At 36.3% G+C, this 21,365-nt stretch overlaps 1 protein-coding gene across 4 annotated transcripts in view; it reads right to left on the reverse strand.

Moving 5' to 3' along the window:
• epb41l5 (erythrocyte membrane protein band 4.1 like 5) overlaps window positions 1-21,365 on the reverse strand; it is a 29,542-nt gene that overhangs the window by 3,382 nt on the left and 4,795 nt on the right. For 2 of the 4 annotated variants that reach the window (XM_067515948.1, XM_067515946.1), the window contains exons 4-22: window positions 20,585-20,627; window positions 19,489-19,567; window positions 18,979-19,023; window positions 18,282-18,334; window positions 16,777-16,897; window positions 16,411-16,498; window positions 16,101-16,189; window positions 15,921-15,990; window positions 14,348-14,517; window positions 13,602-13,708; window positions 12,026-12,044; window positions 11,386-11,422; window positions 10,936-11,054; window positions 3,418-3,569; window positions 3,188-3,285; window positions 2,936-3,070; window positions 2,078-2,145; window positions 1,232-1,354; window positions 226-307 (exon numbers count right to left, since the gene is read on the reverse strand). In XM_067515948.1, coding sequence (XP_067372049.1) covers window positions 226-307; window positions 1,232-1,354; window positions 2,078-2,145; window positions 2,936-3,070; window positions 3,188-3,285; window positions 3,418-3,569; window positions 10,936-11,054; window positions 11,386-11,422; window positions 12,026-12,044; window positions 13,602-13,708; window positions 14,348-14,517; window positions 15,921-15,990; window positions 16,101-16,189; window positions 16,411-16,498; window positions 16,777-16,897; window positions 18,282-18,334; window positions 18,979-19,023; window positions 19,489-19,567; window positions 20,585-20,627 — 1,698 coding nt within the window. Of the gene's footprint in view, window positions 1-225; window positions 308-1,231; window positions 1,355-2,077; window positions 2,146-2,935; window positions 3,071-3,187; window positions 3,286-3,417; window positions 3,570-10,935; window positions 11,055-11,385; window positions 11,423-12,025; window positions 12,045-13,601; window positions 13,709-14,347; window positions 14,518-15,920; window positions 15,991-16,100; window positions 16,190-16,410; window positions 16,499-16,776; window positions 16,898-18,281; window positions 18,335-18,978; window positions 19,024-19,488; window positions 19,568-20,584; window positions 20,628-20,844; window positions 21,106-21,365 lie in introns of those variants that run through there. The other 2 variants (XM_067515949.1, XM_067515947.1) reach the window with 2 other exon arrangements.

Raw genomic sequence — 21,365 nt, forward strand, 5'->3', positions numbered from 1 at the left:
TGAGCCGCCATTCATCATGACGCAAAAATCCAATAGGAGAAATACACACATTAGAAGACAATGGTTTGCATTCTATAAGTGGTTGTACTGTACCATCACAACAAGTTGGGGTTGGTGGTACTGAAAAATCGAGTTGAGTGAGGTTTAGTCAACTTGAAATAATGGTGTACATCTGTAAAACGATTTGACTTAAAAAATACAAATTCACAACCATTGCTAATTTACCTTTGGTGCCATGCCTTCACTGGCAGACTCTGAAGGCATCTTGGGAAGAGAGGAGTTTAAATCTTCAGCTAATCTCTCCGCACTGATGATGGAAGACAAAAATAAGACAAGAATAATGAGCTACTGTTGTACTCCCCATATAAACATTGACAGGAATGTAATTCAGATCCTCATTTGTAGTGTAGATTGGTAAATGTATTTTAAATGGTATATTCTCATGCATTTGTTTATGATTCTTAAGATCTGTCCTAAACCTAAGTCCATCACGCAACACAAGGGAGTAATTACCTAACCAACAGGTAAAATGTCAAGATGATTTGCAACACTATTAAACATAAAGCAAAAAGTCTGCACATCTGGAATTCTGCCTAAAAAAATCTGTTATTAAGGCTCTCTGACAAACTCATTCATAAACTGTAAAAAACATGAATCTATATTATCCAGGCTTTAAAAGAAAAACTGTCGGAACAGTAGAAGCATTTACTTCATCAATGAGCCTGGAGCAGCACAGCATCTGTGGACTTTCAGGTCATCTACATATTTTTGAGTTATCTTACTGTAAACACTGATCGGTGTAAACACTGTAACTCAGCAGTATCCGGGCAGAACTCAAGTCATGTGACTCAACACAAACACACACACACACACAGTCCACACATACTGTAAAGGAGCATTATTTAAACACGCCAACAGATGTCAGTACAGACTACAAAGAACAAAGAGTGGCTTTGTTTCATGTTTTGTATAAAAAGAAAGCAGTCAAACAGATATAATGTGTCTAAATCCACTCAGAGGATTCAGGTAACCACCAAAGATTCCTCTTGGCAACTAATCTCTTCTGTTTTTTGTTGTCCAACAGTACAGCAGGAATAAGGAATAAATAGAGTTGACTATGTGGTACTTAGACTGTAAATATAAAAAGGTACATATTCTGCAAAAAAAAAAAAAAAAAAAAAAAAAAAAAAAAAAAAAAAAAAAGCAGACATATGTTTAAACACATATTGACCTGGCCCCTGCTGATGAGACCAATGAAGCTGGCTTTAGCAGGTCCCAGGAATCTTGGGCATCAGGCCGACTGCCAACAGAAAGAGAGGAGTTACTGCCCATTCGGCCCGTACGCACCTTCAACCTGGGAAAAGACCACACATATTGTATGTATATTGTGTTTGTACATTGATGATACGTCTCTATACAGTAATGCACACTACTACGGTTGATTCAAAAAACGCATCACTCATAGGATGGGATCAAATCAAGTCATGCCAAATAATTGCACAACACTATAAACTACAGAAAATAACCTATGTTTACATAACAAATACATGACAATATTCAAAAACATTCTAAACATAATGAATTCAGTCATTTTTTTCCCCCAAACAACATCAATCTAATCTGGCCAATCCTGCAGTTTGAGCTATTTTGTGCCTCTGATACATCACATGGGTGGTGACTTGCTTATAAGAATGAGCTGCAGGTGATGTAATGTTTTGAGCTATGCTGATAAACCTCATGAATATTGAAGGAGGTAATCAGCTCTAGCAGCAAGGATTGTGATTTGTGATTGGATGAGGCAATGCACTGACAGTTGGCATGACTCAGGAAGATGAAGGAGGAGCAGGCAAAAAAAAAAAAAGACCTAGTTTCAAGACAGTGAAGCACAGGCGACAACAGATTTTCTCTTATTCATGTTTAATGACTGACAGTGCTGTACAAATATTGATAAAAACCTAATGGAAATTTTTGAGAGCCTTAGCATAAACAAACACATTTCTAAAAATTACAAATTATAATGATTCTCAGGCAAAAGATTGGTGATCATTAAAAAATAAGCCATAATGCTTCAGCAAACCTCGTAGAAGGCTCCGGCAGGTTACAGTTTTTTTCTCCAGACATTACAGCATGCTCCTCCAAAGATCCCTAAAAGAGGAAAACAAAGACATGTAAATGAAAAGACAGATAAAACAAGTGCGGGGAGTACACTCAGTTCACATGTGAGAACAGACCTTGGACATTATAACTCTTGCCATTTTCTACACTGGCACTGAAGCTTATCATCTGGAAACTGGGGACAATACGCACAGCCCTCGTTCAGCAAAATTGTACAAAAAACTAATTTTTAAAACGTCAGCATTTTCACTAGGCCTAATTCATGCAAGATTTCACCGTTGGCCATAGTTTGGTCCCTTCAAAAATAATTTTGCCCATTGATTGGTGATGTTACAACATTTAGACACAAACCAAACTCAACAAAAAAAAAAAAGAACAAACAAAAAATAATTAACTCAAAAATCAAAAGGGAGAAAAAAAATTACAGCAATGAGGAAATGTAGTACTTACAAAAGTACTTACAGTAAGAGTATTTAAAAAATATTTATCTGCATTTAATAAAACAACCACAGGAATTTAGTGGGGTACTGAACTTTTCACTCCCCCCCACCTAAAAAAAAGACCCCAACATTGCGTTAATTAATTACATTTTCCACTAACCATTTAGGAGCAATAATTCAGCTTGAAACAAGGCAGTCCATTTTAATTTAGTTCAGCTTATAAAGGGAAGTTTTTCCCAACGTGTTACAAAAATGACCTTAAGGCAAACGTGGTGACGCCTTTATCTATATTTCAAATTAGAAAAATAATTCCTAAACAATACAAGGCATCACAGAACCAAAATAATTAAAAGTGCAGTTCAGCAGGGCCTGGTCCTCACCTTCAGGGCAGCAGCTTCGGCTTGTGCCTTTAGGATGTTGCTCTTTAGATCCTCTGGAGTACGCAGCGGAGTGACAATCGGACTACTGCCAGTACTGCTCAGAGCACACTTCTCTGTGATTTTTACTACATCCTCCTGTTGAAGCATGTTTAGATGAGACTAACACATTCCATAAAAATTAACAAAACTGGCACAGTGTCATACAATAACAAAATACTTTGTTGTCCATTAGAGTTGCATATGTACACCTACCTGATTGTTCATGGCCATATAGACATTGACATTATTTCTCGCACTGGGAAGAAGCGGACTGCTCTCCAACTCCAGTTGCTTCAGACGAGCTGATGCTTCTGTAGAGATGCACAGTAAGCAGATTCTAAATGTATAAAATGTCAATAAGGGTTCACTGGGCGTGAATGCTAAATACCTTCACAGGATTCCCTGCTTCTAAAGCTAGGTTTAAATTTTGGAAGATTTTTCACCATTGAGGCTCAGTGGATCATCTGCTGTGACAATGGCAATGGCATAGGTGTTGCTTGGTCCAGCCTCCTCTGTAGCTATCACTGCAGGGACAACAGGGGCCCTGAGGACATCATCAATGCATGTCTCTATCAGGTCAGCCACCATGGGCATACTAGAGACAATAAGGACAACAAGAGGAAGACAAAAGAAATGTTAGGTCAAGGTTTGGGTTTCACAACAATTGCATTTAAATGTTAATACTAGCACATACAACGGAGGTGATAATAATAGTGTATAAAACTAAAATAGAATGCCTTGACAGTTGTACAACTTACCTGCTGTACCCATAAGATATGGACACATGGACTCTGTAAAGATGGAAAACTAGTCCATAGCAGTACATCACAAGACATTTTAGAAAAATACGAATTAGCCATAAATTAACAAGATTAGAATAAAACAAATACACCAAAAACGAACAAATAGAATTTACAATTAGGCCACAGTGTTTTGAAAAAAGGTTTTATAGAGAAACATCTTTTGTTCCTGTTAAGTATATACAAAAAAAACTCAGTACTAAACAAAATCATCACAAATATCCACTGTATTGAGAATCAGCAAAAACAATTATCAAATAGGTACCACGGCCATAAGTATATTGGAACATAATGTATTAGTGTAGCCAGACAAATATAGGAGCTGTTTGTTCAAATAATTGTCCTAAAAATAATCAATGTTAAACTTAAATGTCTCCTCACTAAGTAGAAGAACAGCTCTAAAGAAGCTTCAAAGCAATAAACGACTTTACTGGGAAATCTTGTGTAGTAATATTCTCAGAATTTAAGTCACCTGAAGCAGAACATTTGATACATGGATTTTGGTAGAAGATTCTAGTAATTACCTCATATTTCTGTAGCCTGAAGACATAGTTTGTACTACTTTTGTTTCACTATTACATAATGCCTGGAGAGAACAGAAACTAAAGCACCACAAAGTATCAGAAATGAAAAAAAAAAAAGTACGCCTTGCCACAGGAATCAGAAACCAGAGCTGCGTAAACGCTCCTAAACATTAAGCAGTCTACAGAGAAAACTGGAATAATATTGTGCTAAGGAAAAAGTAAATAGCAACAAGGTTTTTGTAGTCTTGGACAGACATCATGCATGATCATTGTGGGTTCAAATCAGCTACCCTACTACCACTGCTTCAACTCTGGAGAGGAGAACTGCTCTTTTTCTCTCTCTCTCTTTTTTAGTTTTTAAAGATGAAACACATGAAATATGCACAGTTTTCAGTAACAGCTCCCTAAAAAAAAAGTTACAAATTAAAGAATAAACTTTCAATTTCAATAACTGAACCTACCAAGCAATAACTCCTCTTTTCATAAAAGGTGACAAATAAATATTGCGGTATTGTTGTATTGGTCAGCTTTAGTTTTAGCTTGTTGTGTCTAATGAGATGCCAACTTACTGTAGCTTTTTGTTACTGTGATTTATAGTCAATAGCAGCAATTCACAAGCCCACTAGGATGTGGCTAATGTTTAGTGAATGTACAGTACCACCACTAAAATGCAACTTGAAGAAAATACAAAACATAAGTACACTTTACATACTGAAAAAGAGCCCATTAGTTCAGAAATCCTTCACAAACAGTAAACTAACAAATGTTCAAACAAACAAAACAATAGATAAAGCTACATACTTCTGCATCACAAGTAATTATTTTTTTATTATCTAAAATGATTCAAAACAAACAATTTAGAAAGACATACATCCTTTGGTCACAGTTATGTTGTAAACATTTACCCAAGCAAAATTACTGTATGATAAAATCAAGTTCATTAGCTGAGATGTGCAGGAATCAGTTATACAGCAGGATCATTCAGTAAATATTAACTTACACAGAGCTTTTTTTACTGTAGACAGAGTTAAACCAAACACTATACAATTGCTGGACCATTTTATATTAACCCAGTCGAAACAGCACTGCAGTAGAGTTTAAAAAATAAAATAAAAAATACAACCCAATTCTTTCCAGTGTATTAAACACAGATAATCAAAATCCGTCTTCAAAGTTTTAAATTGTTTATGGTTGTTGGATTTCATGTCAGAAGATAGATGAGATCTGTTTCCTTTTTAAATATAGCATCCTTGAATTGTTTAAACAAGCTCAACACTGGAAACAGGAAATAACTTCCTAATAATGTTCTAGCATTTCTGAAGAAACAGTGGACAAGTATAACTAATCTGAAATGCACAAATAAATGCAAAAATCAAAGCAAAAATAAATGTTTTCCCCCTTATTGTGTTTTTTTTTGTGCTAAGGGCAAGAAATGCTTAGACAAATAACTTAAAAAAAAAAAAAAGTAAAGCAACAGCTTTCTTATCAAACTAATTTTAAAAAACAGCAGATAATCTGTAAAAATCATTTAATGGAAATCATAGTTAATTTAAACATTAATAGTATTGGAAATAATGACAAAACATAAAAACATAACATGTTTAAATTTGAGAGACTATGATAGAAACTATGTGACATATTGTTTTTTGTATAATTGAGAGCATAGCTGAATTTGTAAAACACACTGATACTGTCTTAGGCAGCCAGTTTCACTACGAAGTTAGGAGTAAAGGTTATAAGAATTTGGGGGGGTAAGAAAGGCGAGATTATAGAAGGGAAAAGGAGCAAAGGAGGATAACTGTCAAGGAAAAATGGCAGAAATTGCAGAAATCGACTGAGAGAGAGAAGGCAGTAGGTAGTAAGTGTGAGTGGAAGCTTGGAGGAGTGTCAGTCTGTGAGAGGTGTTACTAGACTGATAAATGACACTTTGGTTGTGTTGAAGAATGTTTCAACTAATAAGACATATGTACATTCACAACAAGTGTGTTCCTCCATGTTGTACAGTCACTACATAAAAATATCAGAAGTTTATTTGATGGACGGGTCAGTGCCATTCCCATTAATAAGTGAGCTGTCCAATTCATGTCAGTACAGACGGCAAGACTGTTGGAAGTTGTTGGGTCTGTCCAAGTTTTTGTGGGAGTTTGATGAGACATAAGCAGGGAGGATGAAGGGAAGAGGACATCTGAGAAGAGCAGGTTGGACAAAAAAAATTACGGGCCAAACAGGAGGGGGAAATTAAGAAAAGAGGAGTAAGTATGAGAGAGTGGAGGTAAACCAAAAGCAAGATGGGAGGGGAAGGAAGGTATTAACAGCATGAAAAATAGAAGATGTGCTTGTATGCAAAAAAAACAAAAAATAAAAAACAGAAGACGGGGAGAGAAAGTTGGTGAAAAACAGCTCATTTCACACAGTAATAAAGAAGTACAGAATAAGGAAGGAAGAGCAGGAGACAGTCTGAAGCAGGAAGATAGAGAAAACTAATAAAATTGTATGACAGAGGCACACGCTAAGGAATATATGTTCACGAGGAGAATCCTTCTCTCAACAGAAGAGGCGGCCTGAAGGTGCGTTCCATTTACCTCTGAAGATGGAAGTCGGAGGTCAGAATGATGTCCTACCTGAGTTGACGGCCTTCCAGTTGGTCAGTCAAGTTATCAAAATAATACCAGTTCTAGCCAGTTTAACAACACCAGTTTAGAACAATGCACCATGCTGTATTTTGTGCATAAAAACAATGTAGCAATATCCACAGACACAAGCTGGACAGGACCATGTGTATGACCACTTTGAGACGCAAATATTTGAGAAGAGCCAATAACCCTGTATTACTAAAGCTTTCGCTCTGCTGACAAACAAGCAGGCACACTGGAATTTAATGTTAAGAGTTGCTCAAAAGTACAGTTGAAATTTTCGACTAGGAACGCACCATCACACACAATCTCTGCCCTTTCATTTATCCCCAGGAACAATAATTAGGATTTTACATCCCGGCAACTCTCCACCCTACTCTCACCTCCTCCATTGTCTCAAACATCTAATCTGTACATACTGTAGCCAGTGCTAAAGGCCCTGAGCTAGGTTATATTCATTATGTCAGATCTACTGGGAGTGGTAAATACATTTTCCCACTGGCACTGTAAAACTATGACTAACTTAATGGTCTTTGACAATTTATTTCCATGAGTTCAAAAAGCATTTACCGTCACTTCTTTCAATAAGGATAATGTTAGAGAGAAGAGGTGTAACTTACTGAAAGGAAGGACACAGGAATAGAAACCGCAACAAAGAGAATACATTAAATGAGTGCTTACACAAGGTGAAAGAAGACAGCCATAAAGCATATTAACACACAGAAAAGATAAAAATAAAAACATAAAAAATAAACCCCAATCAAACAAAATATGTTCCAGTAGAATTTCTGAGGTTTAATACAAATTTCCCAATTATGAATGTTCAAGATGTTGCTGCACACATCTAGATGTTTCAGATCATCATATCAAACAGCATTACCAAACAGTTTTGGTTATTTACTGTATTTCCCTAGCTACTTACACTTTTAAACAACAGCAGGTTTTTAATCATACTTACAAAATGTGAGCAAACCTGGGCATGTTTTTAAAAGAGATTTAACATAAGCATTTCTCTTTTAATATCTATCTCCAGTGCAGACTTTTCCACCTATCACCCATCAGCTTGTCTGTTGGTGTACGGTAACAGAATATTTAACATACTGTAAGTGATGCTGCAATTTAAACCGATGTGTTTAACCTGTGAAGACCCATAAGTGATCAAGTATGCAGGGCTCATGGAGGATGCAGAATGGTCAAAAACTTTGTCACATTCCTGAGCTGCGCACACAGTTGTTGCGTTCACTGTTTCTGGATGACCTGTAATTATGAGCATGAAGAGCTCAATCAACATTCAGAACCTTACTGAGTCGGGGGCAAACCGTGTAAATAAATATTGCCCAGACTCTTCACCAGTTAAAGCTTCATTGCATAGTGGAAAAAAGAAAACAATTGTAATATTATATTTTTATAGTATATCTCAATTAGAGTTTCCATAAGGTTTATAAGAGAATCTGAAGTTAACTGAAAGAAGGTTCTATGGTCTGATGAAACCAACTGTAAGTTGTAAGATGTCCATCAAACTAGATGCTAAGTTTTGCATAAACCAAACACTGCTATAATCATAAAAATGCCTGGAGTGCAAGTGTGTAAACCCAACTGAGGCCTATCCACACAGGCTCAATGGTCTTGTCAAAGGTACTTCTAAATACTGACTTGTAACGGTGAATAGTTATCCAATTATGTATTTTGTGTAGTTTTTATAGGGACTACACTAGTACATTAAACATCCCATTATCATTTCGTATTTGGCTATTTCTCTGAAACAATTTGTTACATTTTATGTATATGCACAATTTAAACCATATAGAGTCAATGATGAAGGCATGTCATATTTTTGTAATTTGTGCTTGGTAAAGCTGGAAAATGCCAGGTATAGAAACAAAGAGAGGAGTTATGTTATGGGGAAAATATCTCAGGTTTACAAGACTTCATGCAAAATCAACAGAGAGACTGCTTAGAGAGAAAGGCATAAAAATGACAAAGGGGAAGCACACCAGGTAAAGACTAATGATACTGATAAAGCTGGCAGTCAGTGGTAAAAATGTCTCTATGGCTTTGATGGCACCGATTATATTTTCAGAGGTAATTTGTTCTAAAAGTAAAAACACAATAATTAGTACTAGTTATTAAGGCAGTTATGATGGACAAGCTCGATAGTGCTGTCTCAAGAACACTGGATTGCAATCACACAACAGTGGAAATTTTATGTCTTCTCGTAAACTGGACTGATAAACTAATATTACAACACTAAGAAAAGACCTTGTGCTTAAAAGGGAATGCGGAATTTACAGACTGTCAGCCTTTTGGAATTTTTTTTTACTGAGCACAAGTCTAAGAGAGGAGACTACAGCATAATTAGCATGAAAGATCGTCAATCGGCAATCCTCTTATTACAGCTGACCAGAAATGTACTTTAGTAGAAAATGGATCAGCTCAGGGTTTACAAAGGTTTGTTCCTTGTAAGGAAATACAGGAGTAATGCTTTCTTGCTAAAAAACTAACATTTTCTTTGGTGAGGCCATAATATCATTAGAAATTGGCCATAAACTGACTGGCAAACAAAGTCTCACTCATCTGCAAATACAGTATAATATCTTACAAACCAGTTTAGAAGACTAAGTGCTTAAAAAAGGAGCAAGTGGATGGCTGCAGGAAAGACACCTACACACTACTTGCACCAAAGTCTTGAACAGAACAGATCTAAAGCTGAAATCATCACATCTCTGACTGAAGATGTCAAACCTTGCATAGAATCCATAATCATAATAATAATTGTCTCCACTGATTAGGTTGGCATGTCATGCTGATCAAAAGTCAACAGATAAGAAAAACATAGGATACAATCCCATTGCAAGAGAGCCCTCTTCCAAAGCCAAAATCATAAAGCCCACAACTGCATAGCGATCAATTGGTTAAAGCCAGAGCGATGGCAAGGTTTGGAGCTTGATTGTACCTACCTGGCCTGCCTCCAAACAAGACCAAATTGTCCTCAGTACATGTTAATACTGGAACACACAAGGGAACATTATAGGTTTATAGCAAAGGCAACTGCACACTTGTTTGTATGCATATGTTCACTCATGCTCACTCACAAAGACGATTTACATATCACATGAACATGCATCAACAAATAATAGATCTGTGCTACACAACCAGCAAAAATGTACACATGGTGCTTTTATACACTGCTCAGAGGCTGCAAGTTTGACTAAGGCTACTGAGGAATGACAAGAGAGAAAAATCAGGTATAAAAGAAGATAAAAAAGAACAATACTACTTTATCCTTTGCAGGAAATTACTTTGTTATAGCAGCCTACTGGAAACAAAAAACAGAAAAAAAATAAATAAAAAAATAAATTAAATAACATAAAAATATCAAATAAATACATACAACCAAAAAAGTATATGTTGTATTAACAGGGAAGTAATAGGAGTGAGCAAAGTTCTTGAACAGTTTCTCAATGACAACTGAAAGTAGTAGATAGCTTTCACATTCTATTTGCAGCTTCAGTATTCTAATGCCTACTGATTGTTCCTGCTATTGACGCTTACTTGCAAAGCAGAATGAGAAGTTCAAAACAGAGAAATAACACAGCCAAACATGGAAGAGAAATGCAGACAGAAGAAGAATGAACACACATATACTCACGCTGGCTCACTACTTTATTTCCCCAGTGACAAGTCACGGTCAGGTGATAAGCCATGTTAAGCTACTCTTATTGCATTAGACCATGAAAAACACACCTAGCTGTCCAACCACTTCTTTCAGCAACCAACAGGCTCAGCTTGGCAGCTCCAACCTTTCTTAACCTGTTTTTGTTTTGCTCATTAGAGAGCACAAAGCATTTGTAAACTGCAGCTGGCAAATGAAATGAACCAAACCAGTGTACAGTGTGGCTACAGTGTATTTGAGGAAAAATTGTGTGAAAAGTGAACACTTTATGAAAATGAAAAACTAAGTTCAAAAGAACCATGTAGAAAACTCAAATTATCAAGATACTAACCTCCTTTTTTCACCTCCAGGACTCCTTGGCAGAGCCTCAATTTCCATCGGCCCACAGGCAGAAGTGGCTACTGCGCTGACAACAGGCACACCTGACCAGGGACCTCGACTTAAAGGAACCTGAAGTGGGGAGAGAAACACAGGAACTATGTGACAGAGCATTTTAATGTAGCAATGGTCAAGGGACAGATTAAAGGAATAAAGAAGGATGAGACTGGAAGGTAGTGAAAAGACAGAACAAAGAAAAGAAGAAAACTAAAATACACCGTTAAAAACTTTGTATCATTAAGCAATTTATACTCTACGCTCTATAAAAACAGTGTTAGCTGCTTTCCATTAGCTGTTTCCAGTCAAAGAATGAATATGTTCAAACCCTTCATCTGTCTGTTACACTGCTCTGCTTTGTTTCCCCGTCTGATTACAAAACAATTACAGTAGTTTTTTGCCTCACCTTGCCGGAGCTTACACCATTGCCTGAGGAATGAACTCTGTACAAAAAAAAAATAAAAATAAAAAAGTCATTGAAATTTTTGAACAACAAAGAGCATAACACAATACAAAAGATTCTTGTGATTTTCAACTCTTGTCTTGTCAACCTTTGCCGCGGTGACAACAAAAGTAACTTTATAAGTTGTTTTTGGACCGAGAACCGGTTATATTATTACTGAAATTTTATTTCTAACTTTTCTTGCTACTACTGCCAAATGTAATATAAATATATTATAAAAATATTATTACAGTAACACTTTACGACCCAACAGTGTTCATGACCCAATTTGCAAACGGCCATGCTTGTTTAAGAAAATGTGAATGAAAAAAAGTGTGTTTGTGAGTGAGAGAGATAGAAATGCTAGAAACAACAGCACGAAACATTTATGATAGAAAACCAATGCAACTCTTCTTTAAACATAACATAATGTATGAAATATATCTATGTAATGACACAGAAGCAGTGCTGCAACAATTATACAATCATTTAAAATTTCCACACAAATTATTTAAACCTTTAATTAAAGTTAAATAAGAGGTACATGTGACATTAAATCAAACAGGCAATTGCACAGTCACAGTTTAATCATTAATGCACTTACTCTTGTGGGTTGAGTGGTCCTGTAAAAAAAATACAAAAAGAAAATAACATAAGAGTTGTGTGTTATATGATAGATATCTGTTGTGCAACGTAAAAATCCATATTTTATTCACAATGAAACAGAAACAACCTATCAGATGTTGAATTTTAAACATTTTACCATTTCATGCAAACATCTCAAAGTTGGAACAGGGGCAACAAAAGGCTGAAAGTAATTGCTGCAAATAAAAAGAGCTAATGGAGGAGCGTTTGATAACTAATTAGGTTAATTGGCAACAGGTCAGTAACATGTAAAGATGGGCAGAGGTTCACCAATCTGTGACAAACTACACCAAGAAATTGTGGAACAAATTCAAAAAAATGTTCCTTAACATAAAATAGCTAAGACTTTGAAGATCCCACCATCTACAATATATAATATCATCAAACGTTTCAGAGAATCAGGAGGAATCTGTGCACAAGGGACAAGGCAAAAGGTCAAAACTGGATGCATGTGATCTTTGGGCCCGCAGGCAGCACTGCATTAAAAACATGCCTGATTCTCTACTGAACATCACTGCATTGTCTCAGAAATCACTGTCTGTGAACACAGTTCACTGTGCAATCCACAAATGTAAGTTAAAGCTGTATCATGCAAAGAAGAAGCCATATGTGAACACGATCCACAAATGCTGCAAATAAATCAAAATTTGAAAATTTTGGAAACCATGGATGCCGTGTCCTGCGGACTAAAAAGGAGAGGCACCATCCAGCTTGTCATCAGCAGACAGTTCAAAAGCCTGCATCTCTGATGGTATGGGGGTGCATTAGTGCCTACACATCTGGAAAGGAACCATTAATGCTGAAAAGTACATAGAGGTTTCAGAGCATCATAAGCTTCCATCCAGACAATGTCTCTTTAGGCCTCGCATATTTCAGCAAGACAATGCTAAACCACATACTGCATCCATCACACCAGCATGACTTCACAGGAGAAGAGTCTGGGTGCTGAACTGGCCTGACTGCAGTCCAGAGCTTTCACCAATAGAAAACATTTGGTGCATCATAAAACAAAATATCCAGCAACAAAAGCCCAGGACTGTTGAGCAGCTAGAATCCTGCATGAGAAAAGAATGGGACAACATTCCTCTCCTAAACTAAACAGCAGCTGCTCTCCTCACTTCCCAGATGTTTACAGACAGTTGTTAAAAGAAGTGGGGATGCTACACAATGGTAAACATCACCTTGTCCCAACATTTTTAATATGTAATGCTGCCATCAAATTCAAAATTAACTAATATTTCCATGAAATGCTAAAATGTATCAGTTTCATTGTCTGATATATTGTTTATGTTCTTTGTGTTTATTGTGACGGGCGCTTTAGGTTTTTAAGTTAATGATTGAAAAATGCAGAAATGCTTGATTATTGCATTCTGAATCAAAGCAAATATAGTAGTATTTGCTTTACATTGGTCAACAGAAAAAGACTCGTTTAATTAAATATATAAAAGGTCTTACATATACATGTGCATTTTTGTGATGTGATATAATCATCCATCGGTGATATGTAGGTATGTTACTGTGAGTGCTGTTCTCACCTCTCATTTGCATTGTTCTCCTTGAATAACGTCGACTGGGCCTTCTCTCAAAAGAGGCTGACCGTCTTGCTTTGTTGGCCTTCGTTGTCTGATACTCTGTCTTTCCACTGATTACAGGAATATACAAATATATAGACAAAAGCCTAATTCATACTGTAATGGTGTATATACACTGTAATAGTAACCTTGAACATTTCTTTATTTCTTTGACAGATCCAACTGTCAACAAATACAAATGGGACAGAGATGACCCCTGCTGAACTGTGGACCCATCCGGGCGATAACCTTCTATTAACAACAAACCCTGTAACCTCTGTGTTAAACCAACATTACTTGCCAATGCTTGTCCAAATGGGTAATGTTTAAAACACACAGAGAGGGTAACTAGCCGGCTACCGTAGTATGTTGACACTGAGTGCCTGTCTTGTACTATTAAAAGTATCTGTGCGTGTACTTATGGGGTTTTTGTGTGTACAGGGGAATTATTCTGTAGATCATAACAGGATTACCTGTTGGTCCAGTATAAAACATCGCTCACTAAATGTTCAGCATTTATCTCATTAGCAGTTTCACATTCACAAGAAGAAAGTTTACACAATGCATTTGGGCAGAATACTTGAGCAATTATATAACTACATTTCATAATTTTACTCAATTTAGATGAGATTTAATAATAGTTAATGTTAATACTTTTTTACAGTGAAATTATGTTTTACAATAAAAGTTTGCGGAAAGTCATCTGTTACCTGTATCTGAAACGTGATCCCATGCGTATGAAACCAGAGCGTGCCGAGTTCTTGTGTACTGGCCCTCTCAGTCTAAAGAAAGCATGGTGTTCCACAGCACACTTCCAGAGATGCTTACAGGCCTTGGGATGGTCCATCCTGAAAACAAAAGTGTGCTCCTGCTCTTTACCCTGTAAAACATTAGTATAAATTTAGATTGGAATGTCACAAAGAAGAGGCTTCCTAACATTACACTAAGGATTTTAAAAAATAACTTGTGGTTATCTTGTAAACATGGGCAAAGTGCACACATTTTTGCACTGTGTTCAATTTAACCTGTTATACTCAAAGTTAACACATATTTTCATTAAAACAAAGCTAGCTCTTGCAGAAAGAATCTTATATGTGAAGATTGAATGGCTGCACTACATTGTTCACAGGGTGCCTCATTAATTTGTCATTGTGGTATGAATTAAAGACAAATTGACAACAGTTACAAAACATTGCACTGGAGGTAAAATTCTCTTTCCCCGCCTCATTTTCACTGATTTCAACTGAACTTATTTCACACAAAAAAAAAAAACAGGATTTACTGTAAATCTTCATTGACATAGACAAACCAAGATACATACAGAATACCCTACCAAAAAACCATGGTAGTATTTGTTAATGCACAGCCTCTAATTTATTCAGATTCTTTTAAAAATAATTGCATTGCTTTAGAGATACAGAACAAGAAGCTAGGAAAACTTGAGCTCAACAATTCTCATTCACCGGAACAAGCTGTGTGTTTAAAAGAGAACAAAAATTTGCATATAAAGTCTGTTAAATTCAACAAGCATTGCTTCCTCAAGGCAAAAATGCACACAATCACACAATCTGTAACATTATGGAAGCACAGTTATTGTTTGATTTTTACTTAGGAATCAATTACATGCAGAGGCTATGCAAGTGCAATATTAATAATACTACCTGCAGAAATAAGAACAGATAGACAGAAGTAACTACAAGAGAAGAAACAAGAGAAGAAACTATTGTTTCATAAAGCAGTGACAATTTCCCCTCAGAATATGTGCCATATGTGTATCTCTGATTCTCCTACTGTGTTTGTGACAGACATGACAATCAAGACTACATACAGTGCGTAACAGTTTAGGACAGACTTGGGAGAGTCAGGAAAAAAGCTAAATTTAAGTTTAAGAGTTGCAAAGGTTACAGTGGCCAGTAGTTGTTATCTGCACTTTGTGTGTGCCCAGGAGAATGGTACATTCCAGAAATACCAGAGGAGGCAGGCTTCTTTATAACTTCACTCAAGGACCTCCAGGAAAGACATAAACAGACTCTGCTCCTTTTTCATATAGCCTCTGATCACTAAATCACAGCTCACTGCCCCATCAACAACAACAAATCTGCAATTCACTGAAATGTATAAGTAATGTACTCCATTGTGCAATTAGTCTTTATGGTCATTTCTGCAACAGTATTGAAAATGTGTATCATTGTAATTATTAGATAATGTACATAGGGAGCATTGCTCTGCATTTTCAACATTCCAACATATGGCAATTATTTGAGTGTGGATGCTTAAGTTCACCTGTTCATCATCCTCCACTACCACAAGTGTCAGCCTGCTCTTCTTAAAATCCAGACACGTAATCTTGGGCCTAAAATAAAAACAGGGTATGTCAGCAAAAATGTACAAACAAAAGAGTGATGAAAATTCAATTATGTACCTGTAAAAAATGGTAATAAATACAGTTATAGCCATACATACCAAAAGAAAAGCCCAATCTTGGTTTGTCCCTCAAATACCAGAACACCAGTAGGTGTCAAACCCAGACTGTACTCATTTCCGTCTCTTGCCTGCAGGGCAGATATAATTGGTGAAGAAGAATGAAAGAACCATTATGAATCTATTGCATATTTATGGACCTTAACATATTCCTTCCACTTCCTGATGCTCATTAAGGACATTTCCTGTCTTAAATTCTTGCTTTACTACAGGTGAGCTACTCCATGTACATGAAGCTGAGACTATAACTTGAGGCTAGATTGTACATGCTCGTAAGAAGTGTGCCATTTACCTTGACCATGTGCATGTCCACCCCATACATTTCTAGCCACTTGGCCTTATTAAGGTAGTTGATCTCAGCTTGGGCTGGTGTTTGACCTCTGAAGCAGGGATAGGGATAAAAGACAGTAAACTTACTTAAAAGAGACATTTATCAACAAGAACATAACTGCAGTTCCAAGCCAAGAAGAAAAAAAAAAAAGAAGCATATCTGTGTAAGGCTGCTGGTAAATGTCTCAGCCTAAGCCCATACAAGATACAGAGCACAAAAGATCCATTTGATTTCCTGAGATGTGGTGGGTTTATTTAATACGTGCCTCCTCACATAGTATTTAAACTTTAATAAGTTTAACTAACTGCTTACATTTACAGTGCTTACCTGCAGTCCTTCCATGCATTATATATTGCCAGCTCCACATCTTCTGTCTGATTGGGGATAAAGCGAAATTCTGACACCAGATCCAGACTGTGTTCTAATGGGTCACAATCACCCATCTCAGCTAAAAGATACACAAGCACACAAACCTATAAGTCCACATTTTGAGGAACATAGGTAAGGTAGATTAACGGCATTTTTCAAATATTTAAGCACCTACTAAGACTTTTAATATCTGGAAGAAGACAAGTGGAAGACTGCCCAATATTATGGTGATACATAGGTAATAGGAGCCTTAATGGACCAAACAACAAACAAACCTTCCATCCATGACACAGCACATAAATTATTGTGTCATGTCAGCTCATGAACTGATAGTTAGAGTCTCTCTCTGGTCACAGATTTTGCAAGGAAAAAAAAGCCAATTTTCACTAGTTAAAAGTGAGAATAGTGTTCTGAAATCCTGACAAATCTTATCTGCAGTGCTGTGGTTTGGAAAAACAAGACAGACTAAAAAGTCTTGGTTCTAATTACATCTTCCAGTATTTGGGATAGATAAGATAATAAGTCTTCACTGTTTAGCTCGTCTTGTTGTGAGCAAAGCCTTAGGATATAGAGGATATCCCATTTTAGTAAATGTCAGTGGAATAACATCATAATTCAGAGAAAAGAAAAATGAAGGGAGAAAACAAAACTGAGGGAAAGAGAAAAGACAGAAAGGGTGCAGGATTAGGGGGCCTCTGAAAAGGATGGAGCACTAATGAGCTGGCATTTACCCCACAGTGAATATATAAGTGCGTGTGTGTTTCCAAGGATTTGTGTACGCAAACCTCATTCTGTAAACATCTCAACCGACTCTGTGTTTCCTCTCTGAAGCAGATGTATTTATATTGCACTTGCAGGTAAATGATGCATGTAACACTATTAAATACATCATGTACATGTACATACACATACATATGTGTGGTTTAAAAAGTATGGGCTCTTCGCTTTTCAACTTTTGACAAAATGGACAGCTTCCCTAGTGCATATTCAATGGCATTGCCTGTAGCTGTGGAAACATCACTATTTCTGAAATGGACAACAGGAAATGGATCACCATACAAATGCTGCGACTGACACTGAATCTCCTCTACTTGTGTTTGGTTTGTTGTTAGTTAAAAGAAATGTCAGAAAATTACCGACACCAACTATGTGGGCAACAAAATATGCCAGTAATGGAGACAAACTATACAAACTATTAATCCCAATTATTTCTAAAGCAGAACACAAACTTAAAAAGACGTCTTTTTGCCAACAATGGCCACACTTTCACTCCTAAACCATTTAAGTGTAAATGCTTATTTGTTTTAAATGATTAGACAACAAAAGTTAATTTCATTTTAAGACAACGCTGCAGCAGCAAACATAGACACCTTGTTCACACCTTGAATTGTTACAGTGGTAAAGATGGGATTCCAACTACCAAAGCAGAGTGGGATACATTCCCAAATACCTGTGGTTCTTACCCTGTAGTGAGAAGGCAGCCAGCTCCACTGCTGTGTCAAAAGGACATTCTAGCCTGAAAATACAGACAGAGCAAAATTAATAAACTTAACACTGCCAGAGGCCACTAAACTTCCCTATGGTCTTCACTGAAGCCCACTGTTCTTTAGCACCTTCTATTAGTATTCAGCCAGGCTTTACAAATAGAAAAAAGTTAATCTGCTTTATAGTAAAAACTAACACATTCCCAGTCTTACTGATTATTGTCAATAATTCCATTCTGTTCACCAACATGTAATCCTGTAAGCCTTTTAAAGTAACATTGTCCTAACTATTAAAAAAAAAAAAACACAAACTCATGAAGAGAACGAGCATATTGTTGGCCACGAAATTACAATCTTGAGTGAAACAAAATGTTAACCAACAAAACAGGAGCGCTACTTTGGTTTTACAAATTGCTTATTCAACAAATGACATATCTACAATTAGATACATATCCAAAATTCAAAAAAGTTGGGATGTAAAGTGTAAATAAAAACAGAATGCAGTGATTTGCAAATCTAACCAACCCATTTTTTATTTACAATAGAACATAAACAACATATGTAGAAATATATATAGAAAATATTGAAAGTTATTAATACTATAGTGTTAATAAAAGTTCTTCCTGTGTACAGTACTTTATTGAGGATAACAGGTAAAATAAAAGCTGTTACATACTTGCCACTGAGGATGTCTTGCTTTAACTGTAACACAAATAGGTATCTGAAAGAAAAAGAGAACAAAATAGCTTCAAGTTTACCGCTCAAAACAATATGACAATAGAATATGACTTTATTATTATCAATACTTGTCACTTTTATGAAGTATGATACAAAAACAACTATTGATGTCAGTCTGGTAACACGGAACACTGATGCCAATCAATGTTTTATTCCCGGATTATTAAAAATCATATGTTTATGTAGTAGCTATTCAATTGATGAGGTAAATTAAACCTGCAGCTGTCCGATGTTACTTAGTATCTGACTAGGCATTTTTTAATATAGCCAAATAATAAAAAAAAATTAAAAAGAGCAAACACTTTATTTGCATAAGCTTCCACATGCTAAAAAAACCCCAATTGTCTAGAAAATCACTCCTAGCAAAACACCTATTAAAACACTTTACAAAACTTTATGGAACTTATTAGTAAGTAATCAAATAATGAATGTGCATGCTTTAAGTCACCTTGTAAGCTCCTCATGCAGGTTGTTTGGTTCTGAAGAGTAGAACTTCACTCTCATGTGAAGACAATATGGTGGGCCAACTAAAGGATGGATCAAAATGCAGTTCGCTTAAAATTGTAGCCTTAACAATTATAACGTACACATTAAAGGCAAGATGCATCACATTTGCTGTAAAAACACATTCATAGTGATTTGATATACGCAAAAAAAAAAAAGAATTAATCAGTTAACTGCAAAGTGGCTGTAAAGCACAGTCAACATTTGTATAACACCTCAAATTTGTTTTTGAAATAATCATGCAACTAATAACTGCTGTACATTGGAAACATTTGGGTTTAAAATTAAAAAATGGATACCAGTTGAAAGGTAAATATTTTATCTTTCATTTAATGGTATTTAGACCTTGATACACACATGAAATATTGCAGTTTATACTGCTATTATACTATTATCATTTGTGTACTGTGTTTCTATCAACAGCGTCATGCCTATAACTCGCTGTTATCACCAAATTGTTGGTTTCTACTTTTGATGTGCTTTCCCAGGATTATACTGCAGCCTACTACAGTTGTTTGTTTTGCAGGCAGTCTCCCATTAATCTCCATTTCAGCACGTGAAGATGTTCAGTTGGTTTAAGGTCTAGTTATTGACTCTGCTAGTCTAAACCCTTTCGGTTTTTCTCTGATGAAGTTTTGTTGGGTTGGCAGTGTGTTTTGTATCATTGTCTTGCTGCATGATGAAGCTTCTCCCAAATAGTTTGTCGTATTTCGTTTAAAATTTGCAGACAAAATTTACCCGAATTCATTCTGCTGTTACCACCCTGAGTAATTTCATCAATAGTGATCAGTGAGCCTGTTCCAGAAGCTTCTGTGCAAGCACAAGTCATGACACTACCTTCACTGTGTCTTAACACAATCAAATGAAAGATGAAGTTCTGGATTTTCTTTATCCTAAAATATGATAATGTCTTCAATGTACAACAAAAACTTATACAGTTGCCCTGCCTTCCAATACTTTTGGAGGACAGTGTATATGCTATAATTGTACCTATATGGGAGTGGGAAAATGAATTGAAAAAGGCTTTATCTCATACTTACTTTTCACTTGCTTTTTGATACTTTTTGTAACATCAAGCCAATGCTGAAACAACATAACAGTGATTATTAAAAAGGAACACCATCTTAAATGAGTTTAGTATAAACAAAGCCAACAACAGTAACACTGCTTTCACACATGAATGCATAACTTTTCAACACATAAAATATTTATATGTGGATGTAAAGTAATTTTCAAAAACCAACATTTAATGGTAAATTAATTCTAGGATGTCCTTACAGGCATGCAGACACAAACTCACTCAAAGAAACAGAGATGTGTTCTGTGCTGTAATTCTTTAAGCTTAATGATGTATGAAGCATGATTGTTAAGGAGACGCAGTGGTAGTGGTCTCTGTATGTTTAAGTTGGAAAGAGAAGGGGAGGGGGAGCGAGAGAGAGAGAGATAACAGAGGAACTTGCTGCACTCCTCTCCCCCACATTCCTTATTACAGACCTTCCTCTCTCACTTGCTTTCACTCAACTTCTATTCACTCTGACACGTTTAACTCTACCTCCACCCACACTTCAACTCTGTGTCCCTCCCTGCTGCTTCATCTTTCCTCCCATCTTCCATGGCCTTCACACAGTATCAGTGTGAAGGAACAGGGTCACTGGCAGATCAGTGACTTGTTTGTCTCAGTGCAGTCTGACTCCCTGAGATAACAAGAGTCCCATAACCAATTACTTTAGCCTTTTCTGGAAAGGTAAAGTCCCAATCTTCCCCTAAAATGGGTAATTTAAACTGAAATCAAAAGTCTGGCTGAGACCTGCCTGAAACACT

The sequence above is a fragment of the Channa argus genome, chromosome 9 (assembly GCF_033026475.1).
Source record: "Channa argus isolate prfri chromosome 9, Channa argus male v1.0, whole genome shotgun sequence".
NCBI classification, from domain to species: domain Eukaryota; kingdom Metazoa; phylum Chordata; class Actinopteri; order Anabantiformes; family Channidae; genus Channa; species Channa argus.